General features: G+C 54.4%; 1 protein-coding gene across 6 annotated transcripts in view; it reads left to right on the top strand.

Annotated features, from left to right (window-relative positions):
* Positions 1-18,556, top strand: part of ARHGAP22 (Rho GTPase activating protein 22) — a 158,678-nt gene that overhangs the window by 67,482 nt on the left and 72,640 nt on the right. For all 6 annotated transcript variants that reach the window (XM_059662076.1, XM_059662072.1, XM_059662074.1 and 3 more), the window contains exon 3: positions 3,364-3,451. In XM_059662076.1, coding sequence (XP_059518059.1) covers positions 3,364-3,451 — 88 coding nt within the window. The remainder of the gene's footprint in view (positions 1-3,363; positions 3,452-18,556) is intronic.

The raw sequence follows: 18,556 nt of genomic DNA, 5'->3' as shown, positions 1-18,556 counted from the left end.
GAGAGAAATTTCAAATGCAACACTGCTGGCATTGAAGATGGAGGATGGGGCCAGGAGCTAAAGAATGCAGGAAGTCTGCAGAAGTTGGGAAAGGCAGGGAACCATATCTCCCCTGAGCCTCTAGGAGGTACACAGGCCCACCAGCTCTTGATTGCAGCCCAGTAAGGCTCATTTCAGATGAACATACCCTGTATCAGAAGCTATGCTTTTAAAATATTTATAGATCCTGTACCCCAGCAGAAGGCTGGGACAAAAGCCATGCCCTTGACCCATGAGAGGTAGGAGGGATCTGGGTGGCTCTGAAAGCCAGTTCTGAGGGCCCCTTGCAGTGGTGGGGGCCACAGCGGGTTCCTGAGAGAGAGGTGAGCCTGGCTCTCCATGCGGCTTCTTGCACACAAAGCTATGGGAGTGTGAGGAGCATCACTCACAGCTGGTGCACACCCCAGCTCACCTTGCGGGCAGGGAGACACGAGGCTGCTTCTCCCACATTCTTCTGCTCATCCAGGCACATGGGATAGTAGTACTGACACCAAAATGTGGGGCGTTTGAGTCCGAGTTCATTGTTTCTCAAAATGGAAGAATGAAGTGGGATCGAAGCTTATTGGGAGCAGCCAGTCCTGGAGAAGGTGCCGGAGCAGCCAGGGTCCAGGGCTTCGCTCCATGTGTCAGTGGGTGTTAAAATCCTTTAGTCCATGTGCTGAGTCCCACACGGCCATGTGGCGCAGGGAGCATGTCCCCTGCCATCAACCCAAGCATCTAGCGTGCAGGGGAAAGAGAGGAGGGAGGCAGCATGCGTTTTTAAATCTAGGAGCAGATGCATGTCTTGCTAGCTTCTGGTTGGTCTTTCAAAGAATTCTGCCTTAGCCACGTCCTTGGGATTGGTTTATACATCTTATTGCCTTGTGATTGGTTATTCTGGAAGCTGCTTGTCTTAGCAACAATCCATGTATTTTTAAGTTTGCCTCTTGCATGTGCCTCTCTGCCCACATCCAGTTGGGATGCCTTAGTAACTTCACATACTTGGGTTCCCAGTTTTATTCCACCCCCCCGGCCCCGCCACCCCTATGGTCCTAGTCCCTGTCTATCTAGCTTCCCTCTGTCTCCTCAGTACCTACCCCCATGGGACCTATAGGAAGATTAAATCCAAGAATTTAGACAAAGAGCCAGGAATATAGTCCAAGTTCCGTAAACAGTAGCTCTGGCTGCTTTTTCATTTAGCTGTAGTACAAAGTGTCTTCGATATCAATATTGTGACTCCCCTTTTGTGGATGACAGATATTGAGACACAGAGGGAAAGAAGCATCGTGCCCAGGATTACACAGAGACACCGAAACACAAACACAGGAGACCCATCCCATTAGCCAGGGGTGGATCTCGCCCACACCCTCTAGTGAGCATGGTTCTGTCCTGGGCCGCGGTTCTGATCTATCCCCAGTAGCCCACGTTCCCTAGAAAGAAGCTGTTAACTCAGATGCAAGAGTTACTAGCTGGCTCTCTGGCTTATTGCTGTACTTTCTCTAAAGCAAGCAACCACGGGTATTCATGTCATTCGCCTTTATGTTGCTTAAATGAGAACAGGAATGTCCTGTGTCCTTGGGGTGCAAGGTTCCGGCAGCCACGTGGCAGCCGCGTGGAGGCTTCAGTCACCCGGTTAAAGCCAGGAATTGCCTGGGAAAGTTGGGGGTGCGGAGAGGAGTGCTCTGTGAGCGTGTGTAGCAGGAGGGGAGCTGGAGGCCACGTGGAGAAAGCAGGTGGCCACGCCATTCTCCTGGGCAAGTGCAGACACCGCGAAGCTGTTCCCCGCCCAGCATGGAGCCCCGACACAAAATAATAGCTGGGGTTGGTTAGCAAACACACAGCTTTTCCAGTGTGCCAGGCACTGCTCCCAGGACGTCCCAGGCACTAATTCACTTAATGCTCATAAGAGCCCACAAAGTACTATTTTATTCCTATTTCACAAAGAAGGAAATTGGGAGGTTGCTCAGAGAAGTTACGCCATTTGCTTGGGATCATACCACCGGCAAATACTGAGCCAGGACTTGAACCCAGGCAGTTAGGTGGTGGGAGTGGAGAGAGTCAAAAAAATGTGTAGTCAAAGCCACACGTGGGGTGGTGAAAAGATAATACAATATACAACGACGTCTTATAGAAAGTAGACCTGAAACTTACACACTTTTATTAACCAATGTCACCCTAATAAATTCAATAAGTAAATAAAACATTTTAATAAAAAAAAATGTTTAAAAGCCACACAAAGTCTGAGTTGGGAAATTCTGAGCATGAAAAAAATGAAGAAAGGCCTCAACAGAGATGGGTCACTCACATAGAGAAGGGGCAGAGGAGGCCTGGCCTGGTGGGTGGGGACAGGGGGAGTCCAGGTGGTTATGACAGGCAGCACCTCATCTGAGCAGGACTCCCGAGCAGGAATCTGGAGTCTCAAAATCCCTGAGGAGTGGAGTTACTGTTCCGCGGCAGAGATGTGGAAACTGAGCTTCAGAGAAGCTACATGGTCTGCTTCAGGTTACACAGCCAGGAAGTGCAAGGTTGGACCCGAACCCCGCCTACCCATTCCGACGTCCTGCTCTTTCCAGGCACCTTTCAGCCTTGCTACCAGATTTCAGACTTAGAGCGTGGGCTGGGCCTCCTTTCCCCTCCTCTCTTTAGTGACTGATCTCTGTGAGGGCTTTCTCCTTTCATTCATGCTCAGATTTGCCCAACTCAGACTGCGTGTGGCTTTGACTATACATTTTTGGTTCTCTCCATGGCAAACCCTTTTTCAACTCCATCGCTATGGCCTAACTGGGTTCAAATCCTGGCTCAGCTACTTACTGACGTCAGCAATGTACACACACAGGTATACCAGGCACTTGGCACCAGTGTGCTGGGTCCCTGTGTGTCACAGCCCACATCCATTACACAGTAAAATGGTCACCCCTGGCCAGGAGGGGCAGGCTAGAGTTGCACCGATCTGCTGCTCCTTTACCTGAGGTTGCCCAGTTCAGTGTGCCAACCTTTCTCTCCCTGACCCTCCTCAACCAGAAAAAGGACATTGGATCAGGGAGCCCTCTGCTTGAGGGGAGGCTTCCCCCCGCCCCCCGCACCTCCAGACATGGGTTTCCCTCCCTCACCAGGGGAGTAACAGCTGTGGGCAGTGCTGGCGGTGCCTGTGGGCGGAGCCCCTGTGTGCTGCCCACCCCACTGGAGACTGTGCAGGGCCTCTGGGGAGCCTGACACTCTGAGGAGCCCTGCACTCTGCCTGGCACCCAGGCCTACCAGCAGGTCCCCACCCTCCTCCCCCGCAGACCTGGCACACAAGTCCTTCCCAGTCTGCTCATGCCACTGTGTCTGTGTTTGTCTCTCTAGGGACTTATTTCTCTGCAAGGGACGCAGGTGGCCCAGCGTCTTCCTGGCCCTGAGGATGTGGGGAAGTACCTCTTTGAGATCAGCCCAGGTAGGCGGCCTGGGGGCCCCATGGGGGTGTTGCTCTGCCTTGAGCCTGGGAAGGCGGAGCTCCTCCATGAAACTCCATCACTTTTCACAACTCGGAAATTTGGGTCAAATCTAGAGGATATGATGAATTGGGGGGAAATTAGAAAATCCAATCATGTGGGTAATTAGCTTTTGATAGACTTTTAAATTCACAGTAAACACAAGGGAAGAAACCAATCAACTGGGGCATCTTAGGGTGAAGGTCCAAACCCCAAGTCCGGGTGATCTGCAAACAGGCGGCGGCAGCAGTTCAGAGCATTAGCAAAGCTGCAGCATGAGTTCCAAACAGAACTGCGTGTGTTACGGTTGTTACAGAATTTACCAGGCGGCCGGGAAATACACACAGGAGTACTCGGAGACACAGGAAAACCCATTTATTTCCAGATGTGCCAGTACCGTGACTCAGGGGAGCCTGTCTCCAAATCCTGAGCAAGCCAACATGGAGGAAGCTTCTTCTGTATACCCTTTGGTTCCTTTGTCCCCCAAATATGGATCAGACTTCCGGACCGTTCTCGGGCTTTGCAAAAAGCCCCGTGTATTGGGATGGGAGCCATGAGACCACACCTGAAGGCCTGGCCTGGCGCCAGCGCTGATAACCCCCTCTAGGGGTTGTGTATGGTTCATGGTTTATGACCTCTGTAAAATGGGAGTATTTAGGTAAACAGGGCTTACAAGACCAGATAATTAAGGAAGGGGCAGTGACTACACTATAAGCCAGTGATGGCGAACCTTTTGAGCTCGGCGTGTCAGCATTTGAAAAACCCTAACTTAACTCTGGTGCCATGTCACATATAGAAATTTTTTGATATTTGCAACCATAGTAAAACAAAGACTTACATTTTTGATATTTATTTTATATATTTAAATGCCATTTAACAAAGAAAAATCAACTAAAAAAATGAGTTCGTGTGTCACCTCTGACACGCGTGTCATAGGTGCGCCATCACTGCTCTAGGCTAACAGGAATGTGTGTTAGGGACACTGAGTAACTAGGTACAGAGTCAGGCTGCTGGTTCCTGCATCCTTTCACAAATGGAGTTCATTGTCAGCTGGTAAGAGTGTGCGTTGGAAGGCAGGTTACTGGCATAGATTCATTTGGCTGCTGCTGGGCACCGGGACTTAGTTCCTGCTAGCCCCCCAAAAATGTCTTATGTTCACCATCATTGTGAAGGAATAATTAACCAAAGAATTGCTATCATAGTAGAGTCACAAAACCATTCTTTAAGCTCCCTGATTTGAAACGTGACTGTTACTGAGCCCCTAGGTGCCTGAGCGCATCTGCTCAGAGGGACGGGCGGTGCAGGCGGGCATGTGGCGTTCTGCCTGACACCCCTCTGGCCTGGGAAGCAGAGCCTGAGCCGCTTCTGAGCCCTTTATAGGAGGCACTGAAGCCGGACAGCCAAAGGGCCCAGACTACTGTCATACTTGAGCCAGTTCATCAGACAGGGTTGGGTCACATATGAACGTTAATTTCAATCCTGCCGGCAGCATGGGAGAGCAGCAGGTCATCCACAAACATCTGCTCTCCATCCTCTATAAGCCAGCTTCTCATGTGGGTACAAGGACAAAGTTCACATCGGGAAGTAGGCAAACGGAATCAGAATGGGTATGAAAAATGGGTATAATGGTTACAGTTTACAGGCAATGCGGCTGGGGGTTTGCAAGGGACTGAGGGATTGCAAAGGGCTGGCACCTCTGGTTTCTGCAACAAGGTTGTTAGTCTTTCCCTGATACCAGGCAGCTCCCGGATGGGGAAGAGGGGCTGCACTTCCAGGTGAGCTCCCAGGTCCCACGTACAACTCCCGGCAGGTTAGAAAGTGCCTTCTTTAATCAAAACAAAACAATCCCGGTTAACAGCATGGTCAATATTTCTTACAATTATAGCTGGTCCCAGATTCTATTTCTGCCCCTAACAGCACCGCCCGCAGAGCATGGAGAAGGGAGCAGTCAGGGTGTGCTGCGAGCGGGCTGCTGCTGGGCACCGGGACTCAGTTCCAGCGGGCACTGTGGAGACGGTGGGGAGCTGGGCACCGGGACTCAGTTCCAGCGGGCACTGTGGAGACGGTGGGGAGCTGGGCACCGGGACTCAGTTCCAGCGGGCACTGTGGAGACGGTGGGGAGCTGGGCACCGGGACTCAGTTCCAGCGGGCACTGTGGAGACGGTGGGGAGCAGGCCTCAAAGATATCTCACTCACCCAGGGAGTGAGGAGGCAGGGTGTACAGCAGCCATGCCTGCGAGCTGCTCCCTGGGGAGCTGATGCTGGCACATCTGGCCGCTCTGCAGGGACGGCTCCCTAGGGACAGAGAAGGCCTTCGGGGAGAGCGGCAGGGCTTGAGGAGGCCGCCCACGTGGATGGGAACAGTGTGCCTGACGTCTGGAGTCCCATCCACCAGTGTGTCCATGGGAGACGTTCCTCTGGGAAGTGGTGGCTGTGAAGTGACTATGCCAGGCCTCCCTGGGGTCTCGGAGCAGCATGGGCACCCAACCATCAGACAAGGTGACCGGCACAGTGAGGATCACCCTAGGCTCAGGCCAGCCGGCAGCAAGCAGCCCGCTGGGAGCCCAGGAGTGAATGTGAGCCGGGCAGGCAGCGTTGGCCTCTGTCTGTCCATCCTGGGGCCCCAGGAGGCACCAGCTGGAGCTGAAGGGCAGGGAGAGCCTCCTGCTGCGGCCCTGCATGGAGGTCCGCAGCCCGGTTCCATTAGGCATTTCACCCACTGCCAGCGCCAGGGAGGTGGCGGCAGAGCGATCCCAGTAGGTGGGGGACGAGGCTCAGTTGACTGTAGACCATGAGTGAAGGCTTCTGCAGAGAAGACAGAGAAGAAAGGACAGTGAGGTGGGCAGGGCCCTGCTGTTAGGGTTGCCGAAGGAGGGATGCATGAGGCCAGTGTGGTGAGGGATTATAAATTTATCAGGTCATCTGGATACCAGATGGGCTGAGCCCCCAAACGGCACCAGCACCCAGGGGCAGGGAGTCAGAGGTTTTAAAGGGCTCTAGGCTGGCTTTTTCTGGGCGGAGAATTCTCTGGGCGGGTCTGGGTCCTGGGAAGGTGGGAGGGGGGAGATAATGGTGTTAGTAAGTGGAATGTGGTCTGAGCACCTAAAGGTCAGTTCCCAGGGGAGGGGTATCAATTATTTGATCAAAGCTAACACCTGCTGCCCTAGCCAGTTTGGCTCAGTGGATAAAGCGTCGGCCTGCGGACTGAAGGGTCCCAGGTTCGATTCTGGTCAAGGGCATGTACCTTGGTTGCGGGCACATCCCCAGTGGGAGGTGTGCAGGAGGCAGCTGAATGATGTTTCTCTCTCATCGATGTTTCTTACTCTCTATCCCTCTCCCTTCCTCTCTGTAAAAAACCAATAAAATATTAAAAAAAAAAAAAAAGCTAACACCTGCCATCCCAGGGCGGGGGCCCTGGGCACAGGGAGGGAGGGGCTGGGCGAGGGGCCCTGAGCCCGGAGAAGGAAAAGGTGGAAGTCAACACAGCCCCGCCATAAATTCAGAAAGGCACTGAGCATGTGCCCAAGGACCAGACAGGGAAAGTCTCCATAATGCCCGCTCCTCAGCTGCGTCAGAGCTATTTACAAGGATTTCCTGACTGGTGGGGGGTCGGGGGAGACCCACCATAAGGTAACGGTCCCAGGTCCCAGGAACTAGGACAGGACCTCTCTGTGAGCCTTCATTTTGCCTCCCGCAGTCCTCAGAACACCCATAAGGCCGTGGCTCTTCATGGAAAGGGGCACTGGAGGTCCGAAAGGACACGGCGCCAGGTGGTGGTAGGTTCAGGGCTTGGACCCAGGCCGTCTGGCTTCCAAAGCCACTCCCGTGAGCTGCCCACCACACAGGCACCTGGCCCTGGTGTTAGCGTCTCAGCCACCTGGGCCTGGGAGGCCGGGGTGCGGTTGTAGGAAGGAGAGCTCCCTTTGTATCCAGCACAGCAGTTAGGCACCAGGCTCTGGCAGGCTCCAGGACTGCCATCCTCTTCCCCTTTGCACAGCCCTGAAGGCCTGCGGGGCAGGGCGGGGGGGGGGGGGGGGGGCGCAGCAGCTGGAGGCTGCCCAGGGAAAGTGGCCTGGTGTGGGCAGTGAGGGAGGGTACAGTCGGCGTTGGGGAAGCCCTAAGGGAGGAAGACTCCATCACCTCCCCTGGACTCATCTGGCGGGGAAGGTCAGTGGGGCACGTTTGCACCCGATACCCAGGGCGGGGAAGCTTGACAACTCTTGAAAATGAGACAGAAACCCAAGTATGATAACACGTAAATCAACTAGACGAATTTTAAGTCATAGTCCTATTTGTGCTCTTCAACAGTATAAAAATATTGCAATTTTTCATCAGGTAGAATAAAAATGAGGGAAAGTTAGGTTGTGAGTGCCATCTAGTGGAGAGACCTACCAATCCCAGACCAGGCCTGCCTCCTGCCGGCCCTGAGGCCCTAACCATTCCTGCCAGGCCTTACCTCTGACTCTGGTGAGGCGCCCACCGTCCCTAAACCAGCTCCTGATGCAGACCCCCGCCCCCCTCCACCCACACCCTGCACTGGCTCTGGGGCAGGCCCCCGGCAGCAGCCGGGATTCCAGGACCTGAGTCACATTCCCACCTGGGCCTCATCCCTGGCCTGGGCAGTCAGCTGCCTGCTGTGCTTTTGTGATTTACAAGAAGTATGTATTTGGTCTCCATTCTGGCTCCTGATGGAGCTCCTGAAAGCCTGGGCATTCCTACCTGATAGAGTGATCAGCTGTCCTTTGTCCTGTGAATGAGGTGACCTTTGGAAGCACCTGAGGATGGGGCTGGTTGCCAGAGGAGCCAACCTTGTGGTGAGAGGGTTGGAACTTTCAGTCCCTCGCCTCCCAAAGCCCCATAAACATCGGAGGACGAGCTGCGGGAGCTCCTGGGTGGAAAGGTCCTGGGGAGAGTGGCCGGCTCAGAGAGTCAGTAGTCTGCGGCCCTTCCCACACGCCTTAGCCTACGCCCTCTCCCATCTGGCTGTTCTGAGGTATATCCTCGTATAATAAACCCATAGTCTATCAGGGGTGGGCAAACTTTTTGACTCGAGGGCCACAATGGGTTCTTAAACTGGACCGGAGGGCCGGAACAAAAGCATGGATGGAGTGTTTGTGTGAACTAATATAAATTCAGAGTAAACATCATTACATAAAAGGGTACGGTCTTTTTTTTTTTTTTTTAGTTTTATTCATTTCAAACGGGCCGGATCCGGCCCGCGGGCCATAGTTTGCCCACGGCTGGTCTAGAGGGTGAAATATTCCCCGAGTTCTGTGAGCCACTCTAGCAAATGGATCAATCCGAGGGGGTTCCTTGGAAGCTGCGGTCAACAGCAAGTTGGTCAGAAGCACAGGTGACAACCTGGACTTGTGATTGGCGGGGAGGGGTGGGGGTGGAGGGGCAGAACAGTCTTCTAGGACTGAACCCTTAACCTGGGGAATCTGACGCTATCTTCATGTATAGTGACTTTTTAAAAATTTATCTTTATTAACTTATATGCGTATATGCATAGCCCACGGACACAGACAACAGAGTGGTGAAGGCCTGGGATGTGCAGGTGCCAGGTGGAGGGGGTCAGTGGGAAAAAACAAGCAAACAAACAAAGGGGACATCCGTAATACTTCCAACAGTAAAGATAAATTTTAAAAAAAGAATGTGAAAAAAATAAAGTGTATAATTTTTTAATTTTTTTATCTTTATTATTGAAAGTATTACAGATCTCCTCTTTCCCTCCATTAGCCCCCTCCACCCCGCTCCACCCCCTCCCCAGGCCTCCACCCCACTATTGTCTGTCCATGGACCATGCATATATGCATCTAAATTCTTTGGTTGATCTCTTCCCACTTGCCACCACCACCTTCCCTCTGAGATTCCACAGTCTGTTCTATGCATCAATGTCTCTGGTTCTATTTTGTTCACCAGTGTATTTTTTTCATTAGATTCCACATATGAGTGAGATCATGTGATACTTGTCTTCCTCACATTGACTTATTGCACTCAGCGTAATACCTCCCAGGTCCCTCCAGGCTGTCTCAAAGGATAAGAGGTCCTTCTTCTTTACTGCTGCATAGTTTTCCATGGTGTAAATGTACCACAGCTTTACCCACTCATCTAGTGATGGGCACCTGGGCTGTTTCCAGATCTTAGCTATTGTAAATTGTGATGCGATGAGCTTAGGGGTGAATACATTCTTTCTGATTAGTGTTTCAGGCTTCGCAGAATATATTCCTATAAGTGGGATCACTGGGTCAAATGGCAGTTCCATTTTTCATTTTTTGAGGAAATTCCATACTGTTTTCCACAATGGCTGCACCAGTCTGCATTCCCACCGGCAGTGCACTGGGGTTCCTTTCTCTACAGTGATTTTCTACAGCACTGCGAGAATGCTTAAAACATGCAGCACCTGAATGCAGCAGTCAGGGGCACGGACCTCTTTTCCCTTAGACCAGGGGTGGGGAACCTTTTCTCTAACAAGGGCCATTTGAATGTTTATAACATCAATTCACGAGCCATAAAAATTACCAGCTTAACAATCAGCCTGCTCTATTTGGTCAAACATTTAATGAACTCGGCCCTAATGCTTGAGCCAGGCCAACTTATCTCCCGGGCCCTCGGGCAGACGTCCGCCACCCTGACTTCGAATGTCAAATTGAAAAATGGCAACAGCCACACAATAGCCATCCAGTGTGGATGGATCAAAATTATACCTATTGTTTTTGTCAGATCGGCAACAGATATATTTTGGGTGTGCTGCAGAATTTTAGTGATTGGCTTATGTGCCATGAGAGGAAAAAGGTTGGAAATCGCGGTTCCTGTAGATAGAACTGAGTTGAACTGTCGGACAGCTGGTGTCTGGGAGCTGCTTGGTGGTGTGGGAGAAATCAACACGCACTGTGCTTGGTGAGCAGCTTTACCTGGCAAACACGGCCCACTCCAGCCTTCGACAGCTTTTTCCTTGCAGACTCGATCCTCTTGGCCTCCCAGGCACTCACTGCTTGGCAGTGCCAGCATCTGGCCACAGGCCCGGCGTAGGTCTTCCTCTGAATCCCCGGGGACGGGCAGGGCCTGGAGAGACCTGCCCAGCACTCTGGACGGAAAGCTGCTAACCCGTGAGGTGCTTGTGTCTGAGGGAAGAAGCAGGCAATCAATAGAGCAGAGTAAGTCACTGCTGACATCCCACGTGCAGTGCCCGCACCGTGCCCCCAGGGAAGCAGGCAGTTCACCACCGGGAGCCGGGGCCCTCAGTCTTTCTGGGGAGCAGCCTCCTCCAGTGCTGGGCGTCTTTCAAGGTCCCCATGCAGGTAGCAGAAGCCCCCTCTGGCCAACTCGGGTGAAGGGGCGTGGCCAGCGGAGTCATGGGAGCTGGAGAGCCGAGTGTGGAAGGGGCAGGTGCCAGGGTTGAGTCCTGCCTGACCTTCAGTCCTGGCCTCACTCGCTCGGGGTCCCAAGTCTCATGGCGTGTTTAGGCCGCATGCTCGCCCCTGACAACGCCGGGCCGCTGAGGACAGGCCTGCTCACTCTGGCGGCTGGACAGGCCCTGCCACCCAGGCGGCTGACAGTGGAAGCAGGAGCCCAGAGGTACATGGTGCCTTGAGGGAGGGCGGGAGAGACAGGTGGGGTCTCCATCAATGTGCAGGCCCCAGGCGCAGTCTGAGGTCCTGCCTCTGCCAGGCCAAGGGCCAGGTTGCTGGCCTTTCCATGGCCACAGCCGGCCCGGCCCCGGCTGGCACCTTCCCAGCAGCCTCCCCCAGGGAAGCACCCAGTTCGGAGGACCTTGCTGTCCACTAGGCTCCGGGCTGACTCCCTCCCTGAGCTGCTGGGGCCTCCACCTGCTCCCCAGCCCCTGGTGGGCACCCGCCACAGTAGGCGGTGAGCATGGCACAGCCAAGCGAGCAGTGGCACCCCAGGGAGACGGGGAGACCCAGGGAGCGGGATGCGGATGCTCCCGGGCAGGACGGGTCTGCACGCAGATGGAAGGCTCCAGGGAGGAAGTCAGAGAAAGGCCGGCCCGGCTCCCTGTTCGCCCCTGTTTTCTGTGAGAGTCCAGGAACCGGACAGGAGCTCGGCCTTGCCCGGGACAGGCCATGCCCGCGCCGAGCGGCCTCAGCTTTTGTAAACTGAGATGAGGACAGAGCAGCTGCCTGGAGTGGGAGGAGGCAGGAGACCCATGGCCTGGCTCATGCTGGTATACCCCTCTCTGCAGTCTCTGCTGAGCGCTATTCTGCTTAGCTGTTACCTGTAAGTAAACAATCCCAACACTCCGTGGTAAGTGCTCACACAGAGGTGTCCCTAGGGTGAGGCCTGGGGGGTGAGGGGAGGTGCTTGCCTGGGTGGTTAGGGAGGGTTTCACTAAGCCTTGATAGGAAAGTAAAAATTACCCAGATGGGCGAGCAGGAGAGGGCACGCCCAGGCGCTCCAGAAGAGGGGGCAGAGTTCACAGGCGCGAGATGGGAGCGGAGGGCCAGGGTGGGCGGGCGGACAGGGGCCAGGTCCCACAGGGCCTGGATGTGGGCAGAGGCTTGGGCTTCCGCTGTTGGAACCGTCGGCTGGCAGGAGGGATGGTTAAAACCCAAACCGGCTGTTGGGAGGACCCGGGCAGTGATGGGGATTGCACGGGCAGGCAGGAGGAGTGCTCAGCTCTGCCACCCTCAGCTGTGCCCCTCCCTCGCCCCAGTGAGTGTCCACCCAAGAGACCTGCCTGCCCTTTAGACAGAGTTTGTTCTGCGTTCGGCCAGAATCCCCTTCTCCCGATTGTTCCATTCCACCCAACTCTCTTTCCCAGGTTATGTCACTCAACTGATCCCGAGATAAGGGTTTGAGTCTCTGAGCCCTGATGTTGTAGATAATAAAAACTCAAAATCAAAGACGGCTAGAAAATGATAGGCACGGCGTTAGTGGTCACGTGGGGTTGGGCTTGAGGGCGAGGTGTCAGTCCCACTGTCGTCCCAGGGCTGGGTCCAGGCTTTCACCCGTAAAATGGCCCAACGTGAGCAATAAGCAGGCACCGTGCTTGGCACGTGGTTTGCATGAGTAACTGCAGTTGCCACAGCAAACTAACCCACAGGAATGCAGGTATTGATCCCCTGGGTTTTTAAAATATCAACGTTATCAATATTTCCCTTTAAAAGATATGCAGAAAAGTAAAAATTTTAAATTCAGTGAGCTAAACATTTTATACATTTCAAATAAAGCTGTATGCATATTAAAAGCATGAAGTGAAAACATAGCCTATGAAATAGAAACAGTAAAAATATTACCTTCTGTGCTCCGCACACACGCTAAAATCAGAACGACAGAGAAGGCGGCGCGGCCTGCGCGAGGACGCCATGCGGCTGGTGGCGCGCTCGTGTTGTGCAGGGACCTCGCGCCCTCACCGGCTCGGAGGGAACAGGGCGCCAAAGCCCCGCGCGTGGCACCCACTAGCGAAGTCGTGGCCACTTCACTGCGAGGTTGTTTACTCACCTTCTCATAGGATTACTAGCAGGTGATAGTAATAAAATATGACTTAAAATAACAAGCCAAACCCTATAAAACAAAGAAAAATTTAATAATAATGAGCACTTGAAATGAAATAATCGTTTTTTAATGTTATTTTTTAATACTGAGTGCATTTTTGTGCTCATTTTTTCTAGATGCTATAAAAACTTACCCTACGCTGCTGGAAAGATTCTCCTGAGCTGAATCCCAAGCTAACTCCAAATATTACCCTTTAAGTTCTTCATCTTCAAAAGGCCCCAGTTCTTGTTCGGTACTTTAGGGGTTTTTCTTTCCTCCTTTTTTGTTGTTGGCAGGGACTGACTACCTCCTTAGGGGGGAGGAAGCCGGCATCTTTACATGAGTCATGAGCTCTGGGTTGATTTGAACCAGTTTCCAGCTCCTCCTCTCCTCTCCTGGGCAGGGGGAGGTCCCGGCAGGTCCCCTGGAACACTTCCCTGGCCGGCAGGCAGGCCGTTGTGTTTGAATTCCCCGGTTTGAAAAGTCTCTGAACCACAAAAGGGATTTAGGTTAAGACAGAGGCCCCTGGGCTCGCTGCCCTGGGCTATGAGAAGTAGAAACCACTTTGCAACAAGTCCTCCTCTATGGGATCCTCACATCTACTGTAGCGGGTCCTTAAGTGTAAATAATTCATATTTAAAAATGTAAATCACCAAAACACCTGAAATTTAGCATTTTTTAAAAAACACATTATTCTGCCCCTGGCTGGTCTGGCTCAGTTGGTTGAGCGTCATCCCATGCACTAGAGCAGTGGTTCTCAACCTGTGGGTCGCGACCCCTTTGGGGGTCGAACGACCCTTTCACAAAGGTCGCCTAAGATCATCGGAAAACACATATATAATTACATATTGTTTTTGTGATTGATCACTATGCTTTAATCATGTTCAATTTGTAACAATGAAATTGGGGGTCACCACAACATGAGGAACTCTATTACAGGGTCGCGGCATTAGGAAGGTTGAGAACCACTGCACTAGAAGGTCTCTGGTTCGATTCCCGGTCAGGGCACATAGCCAGGTTGTGGGCTAGATCCCTGGTGGTGGTGGTGGTGGTGTGTGTGTGTGTGTGAGGAGAGGGGAGAAACGGGGGTGGGGGGGAGTGTAGGAGGCAACCGATCTCACATTGATATTTTTGTCTCTCCCTCTCCTTTCCTCTGTCTCTAAAAATCAATAAAACCATTCTTTACAAGTAAATAAATAGCTAAAAGCACATTCTTCTGGAATAGAGAATGTTAAAAACTGGCGTTCTCATTGGTCAAGTGCACCAGATGTGGACATTCTCCTGAAGGTCAGAGACACCTCTGGGTCAGGTCACAGGTCTCCCTGTGGCTCATCCGTCTGTCCGTCCGCTGAGCTTGGGAGGAAACAGCTGAGGAGGTGGCTGGGAAGGAGGGAGGTCGCGGCCGCATTGAATAACGTTCGCCCACAGTGGATGCTCACTGGGAGCCTCAGGGTGGCCGGGTTTGGAAATGAGGTCTTCCCGTGCCGTTGTGAAGGTGAGGTCTGGGGGGTGGCCCTGCATGCAGTGCCCGGTGTCATGTAAGAGGGGGGAATGTGGACACACAGGACCCTGTGGAGGCGGAGACAGAGGGAGTGAGGTGGGTCCAAGGGAAAGAATGCCTGGTTTCCCACAACGGCTTGCGCTGGCTCCTGGCCGCCACACTCCGGAGAACAAGCCTTGTTGTTCAAGCCCCCGGTGTGTGGCAGTTGGTATGGCGCCGAGAAAAGGAGCATTTGTCAAGTGGGAAGCGACCTGCAGGGCCTCTGGCCCTTCGCAGCAGGGTGCCACTTTTGCTGACCTTGGGATCCAGCCCACAGGCTGAAACCAGAAGACCTGGCTCCTCTTCCTCCCCTCGTCCCCTGGAGGCCCCCATCTTCCTGCACCCTGCCCTGCCCAGCGCCTCCCTGCGTGTGGCAGGGCCATGCTGCTCCTGCTGGCCCACCATTCCCGGTGCCGCCTGCGGTGCAGTGGGAGGAACCGAGTGCAGGCGGCTGAGACGCAGGAGGACCTGGCTTTTCCTGGCTGTGCACTCTGCCTTGGAAGTCAACTTGTCTTCCTGCGCCCCAGGGATGGTGACAAGAATGGCTTGATGGGCCTTGGCAGGGATGGCGAGACACAGCAGTGCCTGGTACAATGCAGGTGCTCAGTACATGTGAGAACCAACAGAGTAGGCATGATGGAGAATACCCGCATCATGGAGGGCCCACCTTTTCTGACCCGCCTGGGGCCAGGCAGGAGTCGGGGGAGCAGGTTGGAATGGGGGGGCGGGCCAGGCTGCCACATGCCCACAATGGGCAGCGCCTTCCTCTGAAAGGAAGAAGCCCCCAGTCAGCACCACTCCTCACCAGCCCAGGGGTAGAGGGGTGTCCGGCAGGGGCTCCAGTCTGTGGCACCGAGTGGCACCCAAACATAACTGTTGAAGGAATCGTGTTGGAGAGGGAAGAACTGTCTGCAGGTGTGGACATGCCGTCAGCCCAGCCCTGGGAGAGCCGCACAGAGGCATGTGCAGAGCCGGCTGCTCCTCCTGTTCTTTCTGAATTGAGAGAAGCTGACCTCTGTTCTGAGAAGGGTCCTCATGGGCATGCAAATGCCAGCCAATCCGCAGCGGCGCCCTGGGATCCCTGGGCAGCAGGACCTGTGGTGGTGGGCGGTGGTGGGCTCTGTTTTGCACATCTGAGTGGCTTGGCAAAGAGTGTGCCCTTCGTTGGCTTGCCACTGACGGGGGATATGTCAGGTGAGTTGAGGAAGGAGGAGATGTTGGTGGGCTGACTGTCCCAGGGAGCCCAAGCGCTCTGAAAGCTTCGAGGTGGGCACACCGGCACAGTGTCCTCACACCTTTTGACAAGAGATAAGCATCACATCCCACCCCAGGACACAGGCACACACTGAAGCAAGAGTTCTGAGATGCTACTGCTTCTGCAAGAGGCACCCACTGGCATTTTCTAGTCTGTGATTCCACCTCATTTTTAAAAACACGGGTGGAGGCCCACTGAGTTGCGCTCGTGACCCCTAGTGGGTTGGAGTCCGTAGCCTGAATAATGCATCTTGGCATTCGGTGTTAGGATGCCCGTTGGGTGGCTCAGGGAGCGCGAGGGAGGCCGTGGAAGCAGAGCCCTGGGGGTTAGTGAGCCGCCTGGTCCTGAGGAACGGGAGGTGAGGAGCAGTGGTCCTCAGGAGTTGTCAGACGTGAGACCAGGGTCTGGCCAGGCCAGTTGAAGCCAGCTCACCCCTAAATCGTGTATGTCTGTGTGTGCACATACCCGTGGTGATCTGACGACGCGGGGCGGGGGGGCGCCCAGAGCATATGGACCCTCTCCCCAAGCAGGGAGCCATGTGCTGTTGGGGCTGTCCCTGGGAGACTTGGTGGCCCTCTCCATTCCTATGGGGCTATTTCCAGGGTACCCAGCAGCCCATTCCCACGGAGCTGTAATCTCACTGCCACTCCCAAGGCCAGCACCCACCATCCAGGGCAGCCAGCACCCACCATCCAGGGCTTCCAGCACCCACCATCCAGGGCTGCCAGCACCCACCATCCAGGGCTGCCAGCACCCACCATCCAGGGCAGCCAGCACCCACCATCCAGGGCAGCCAGCACCCACCATCCAGGGCTGCCAGCACCCACCATCCAGGGCTGCCAGCACTCACCATCCAGGGCAGCCAGCACCCACCATCCAGGGCAGCCAGCACCCTGTGGGAGTGACAGGGGAGGGAATCCACAGTCCTACCAGCCCTGCCTTAGGTGGCAGGGTGCCCTCCACACAGCAGAAGGCTGAGGCCTGGGCGGAACTCCCTGGAGGGGCTGCTGCTTCCACAGCAAAACCCTGGGAGCAGGACGTCGCCCGCCCGGGCACCTGCGCTCTGTCATGGCCAAGGCCAGCCTCTGTTCAGCAGGCTGCTGGCGTTAGGATGGGAGAGAAGTGGCCTGGGTACTTGCTCACGAGAAGCGGAAGCGGAAGCGGGGCGGGTGTTCTGCAGGTTCTCCTTCCACCGCTAGGTGGCGGCACATGCTCCTGCCCTCCTCCGCAGGCTGGAATCTCGCCCACACTGCCAGAGGGGAAGAGGGCTCCACTCTTCCATTTGAAGGTGGGTGGTGGGCACGGCTGGCCCTCCCCAGCGGGCCTGGGGAGTGGCAATGAGGTCACAGCTCTGGGAATGGGCCCGCCGCCCACCACCGCACCCCTGGCCCCAGCTCCCCCAGGGAAGGGAAGGCTGTGGGAACTGTGTCAAGCTCTTTCTAGCTGTTAGTCCCATCTACCCTCACAGCGCTTCAGGACCCGCAGCCCGTCGTGGCCCCATGGAGGATGGGATCTGTCAAGATGGAGGAAACTGGGATTCAGTTCAAAGAGCTTTGGAGCTGGTTTCAGCCAAGGCAGTATGTGGCCAACCACGCGCTTGAGCATCAAGCCCGCCACCCCTCACGGCAGCTCATCCCTCTGAGCCCAGGGGGCAGCCAAACTGGCTCCTCTCCCTGTAGCTGGACAGACCACTCCATTCCCCAGACTCCCCACAGTAGGACAGGCCGCGGGCTGAACTGTGGGCAGTGGAATGTGGTGGTGTGGAACCTGCACGGAAGAAGGGACAGCTGAACACTCAGAGGGATCAGGAAAGAACCTTTATTCAAAGCAGCGCTGCTAGCTCAGGGGATTCAACGATCCAAAGCCTGAACAACTTACAGGATGAGATTTCTCCTTATATGTATCCCTAAGTTTCTCTGTTCCCTAACTACAGGGCTTCTGTGGTGGGCTTTCACGGCCCCTCCTGAGTCAGTCAGAGGGGCAATTGAGATTGTATCTAAATGCCTGACTGGCACCAGTGACCTCCCTCTAGCTAAGCCGTTACATCCTTGGTTTATGGCCCTTGTAAATTGGGAGTATTTAGGTAAACAGGCCTGCAGGACCAGATAATTAAGGAAGGGGCAGTGCCTTGATGATAGGCTGACAAGAATGTGCATCCGGGTACTGATTAACTAGGTACAGAGTCAGGCTGCTAGCCACCTACATTCTTTCACAGTGGGAGAGCTGACTGAGGCAGTCAGAGCCCCTAAAACTCCGAGGTCCCCTGATCCCTCTCCCCTCTGACAAAGCAGATGGGGACGACTCAGAGGCAGACACGGAGGTCCTCGGAGCAGCCTGAGTCCTTGCATGACCTTGTGGAGCAGAGGCCTCTCCCTCCTCCTCCTCTTTTAGGCTGACCTGCATGAGAGGTGACATGAGCAAGAAAGAATCCTTATAGGGTTAAGCCCTGAGCTTTGCAGTTTGCTACAGCAGCGAGTGCTAACGAGCTGATTAATGTGTCTGTTTCCTTATCTGTGACGTGGGGGTGTCAACACTCAGTCTGTGAGATACATGTATGTAAGTGTATGTATGTAAACACCAAACCTGGGTGCTGGCACATTGGAAATCAAAGACTCACTGAGTAACTGTGGTCCCTGGCGCTGTCGGCAGCTGCGGCACCAATGGTGACAATGGGAAGGACTGGGTAACCCCCAGTTCACAGTGCTGAGTCCCCAGCCGCGTGGGTCTTGTCTTCTGTGGCGCACAGGGATGCTGGGCGCCTTCAAAGTGGTGCAGGTC

The sequence above is a fragment of the Myotis daubentonii genome, chromosome 13 (assembly GCF_963259705.1).
Source record: "Myotis daubentonii chromosome 13, mMyoDau2.1, whole genome shotgun sequence".
Classification (NCBI taxonomy): Eukaryota; Metazoa; Chordata; class Mammalia; order Chiroptera; family Vespertilionidae; genus Myotis; species Myotis daubentonii.
The sequence above is the reverse complement of the archived record's forward strand: the minus strand, read 5'-3'. Positions and strand labels throughout refer to the sequence as shown.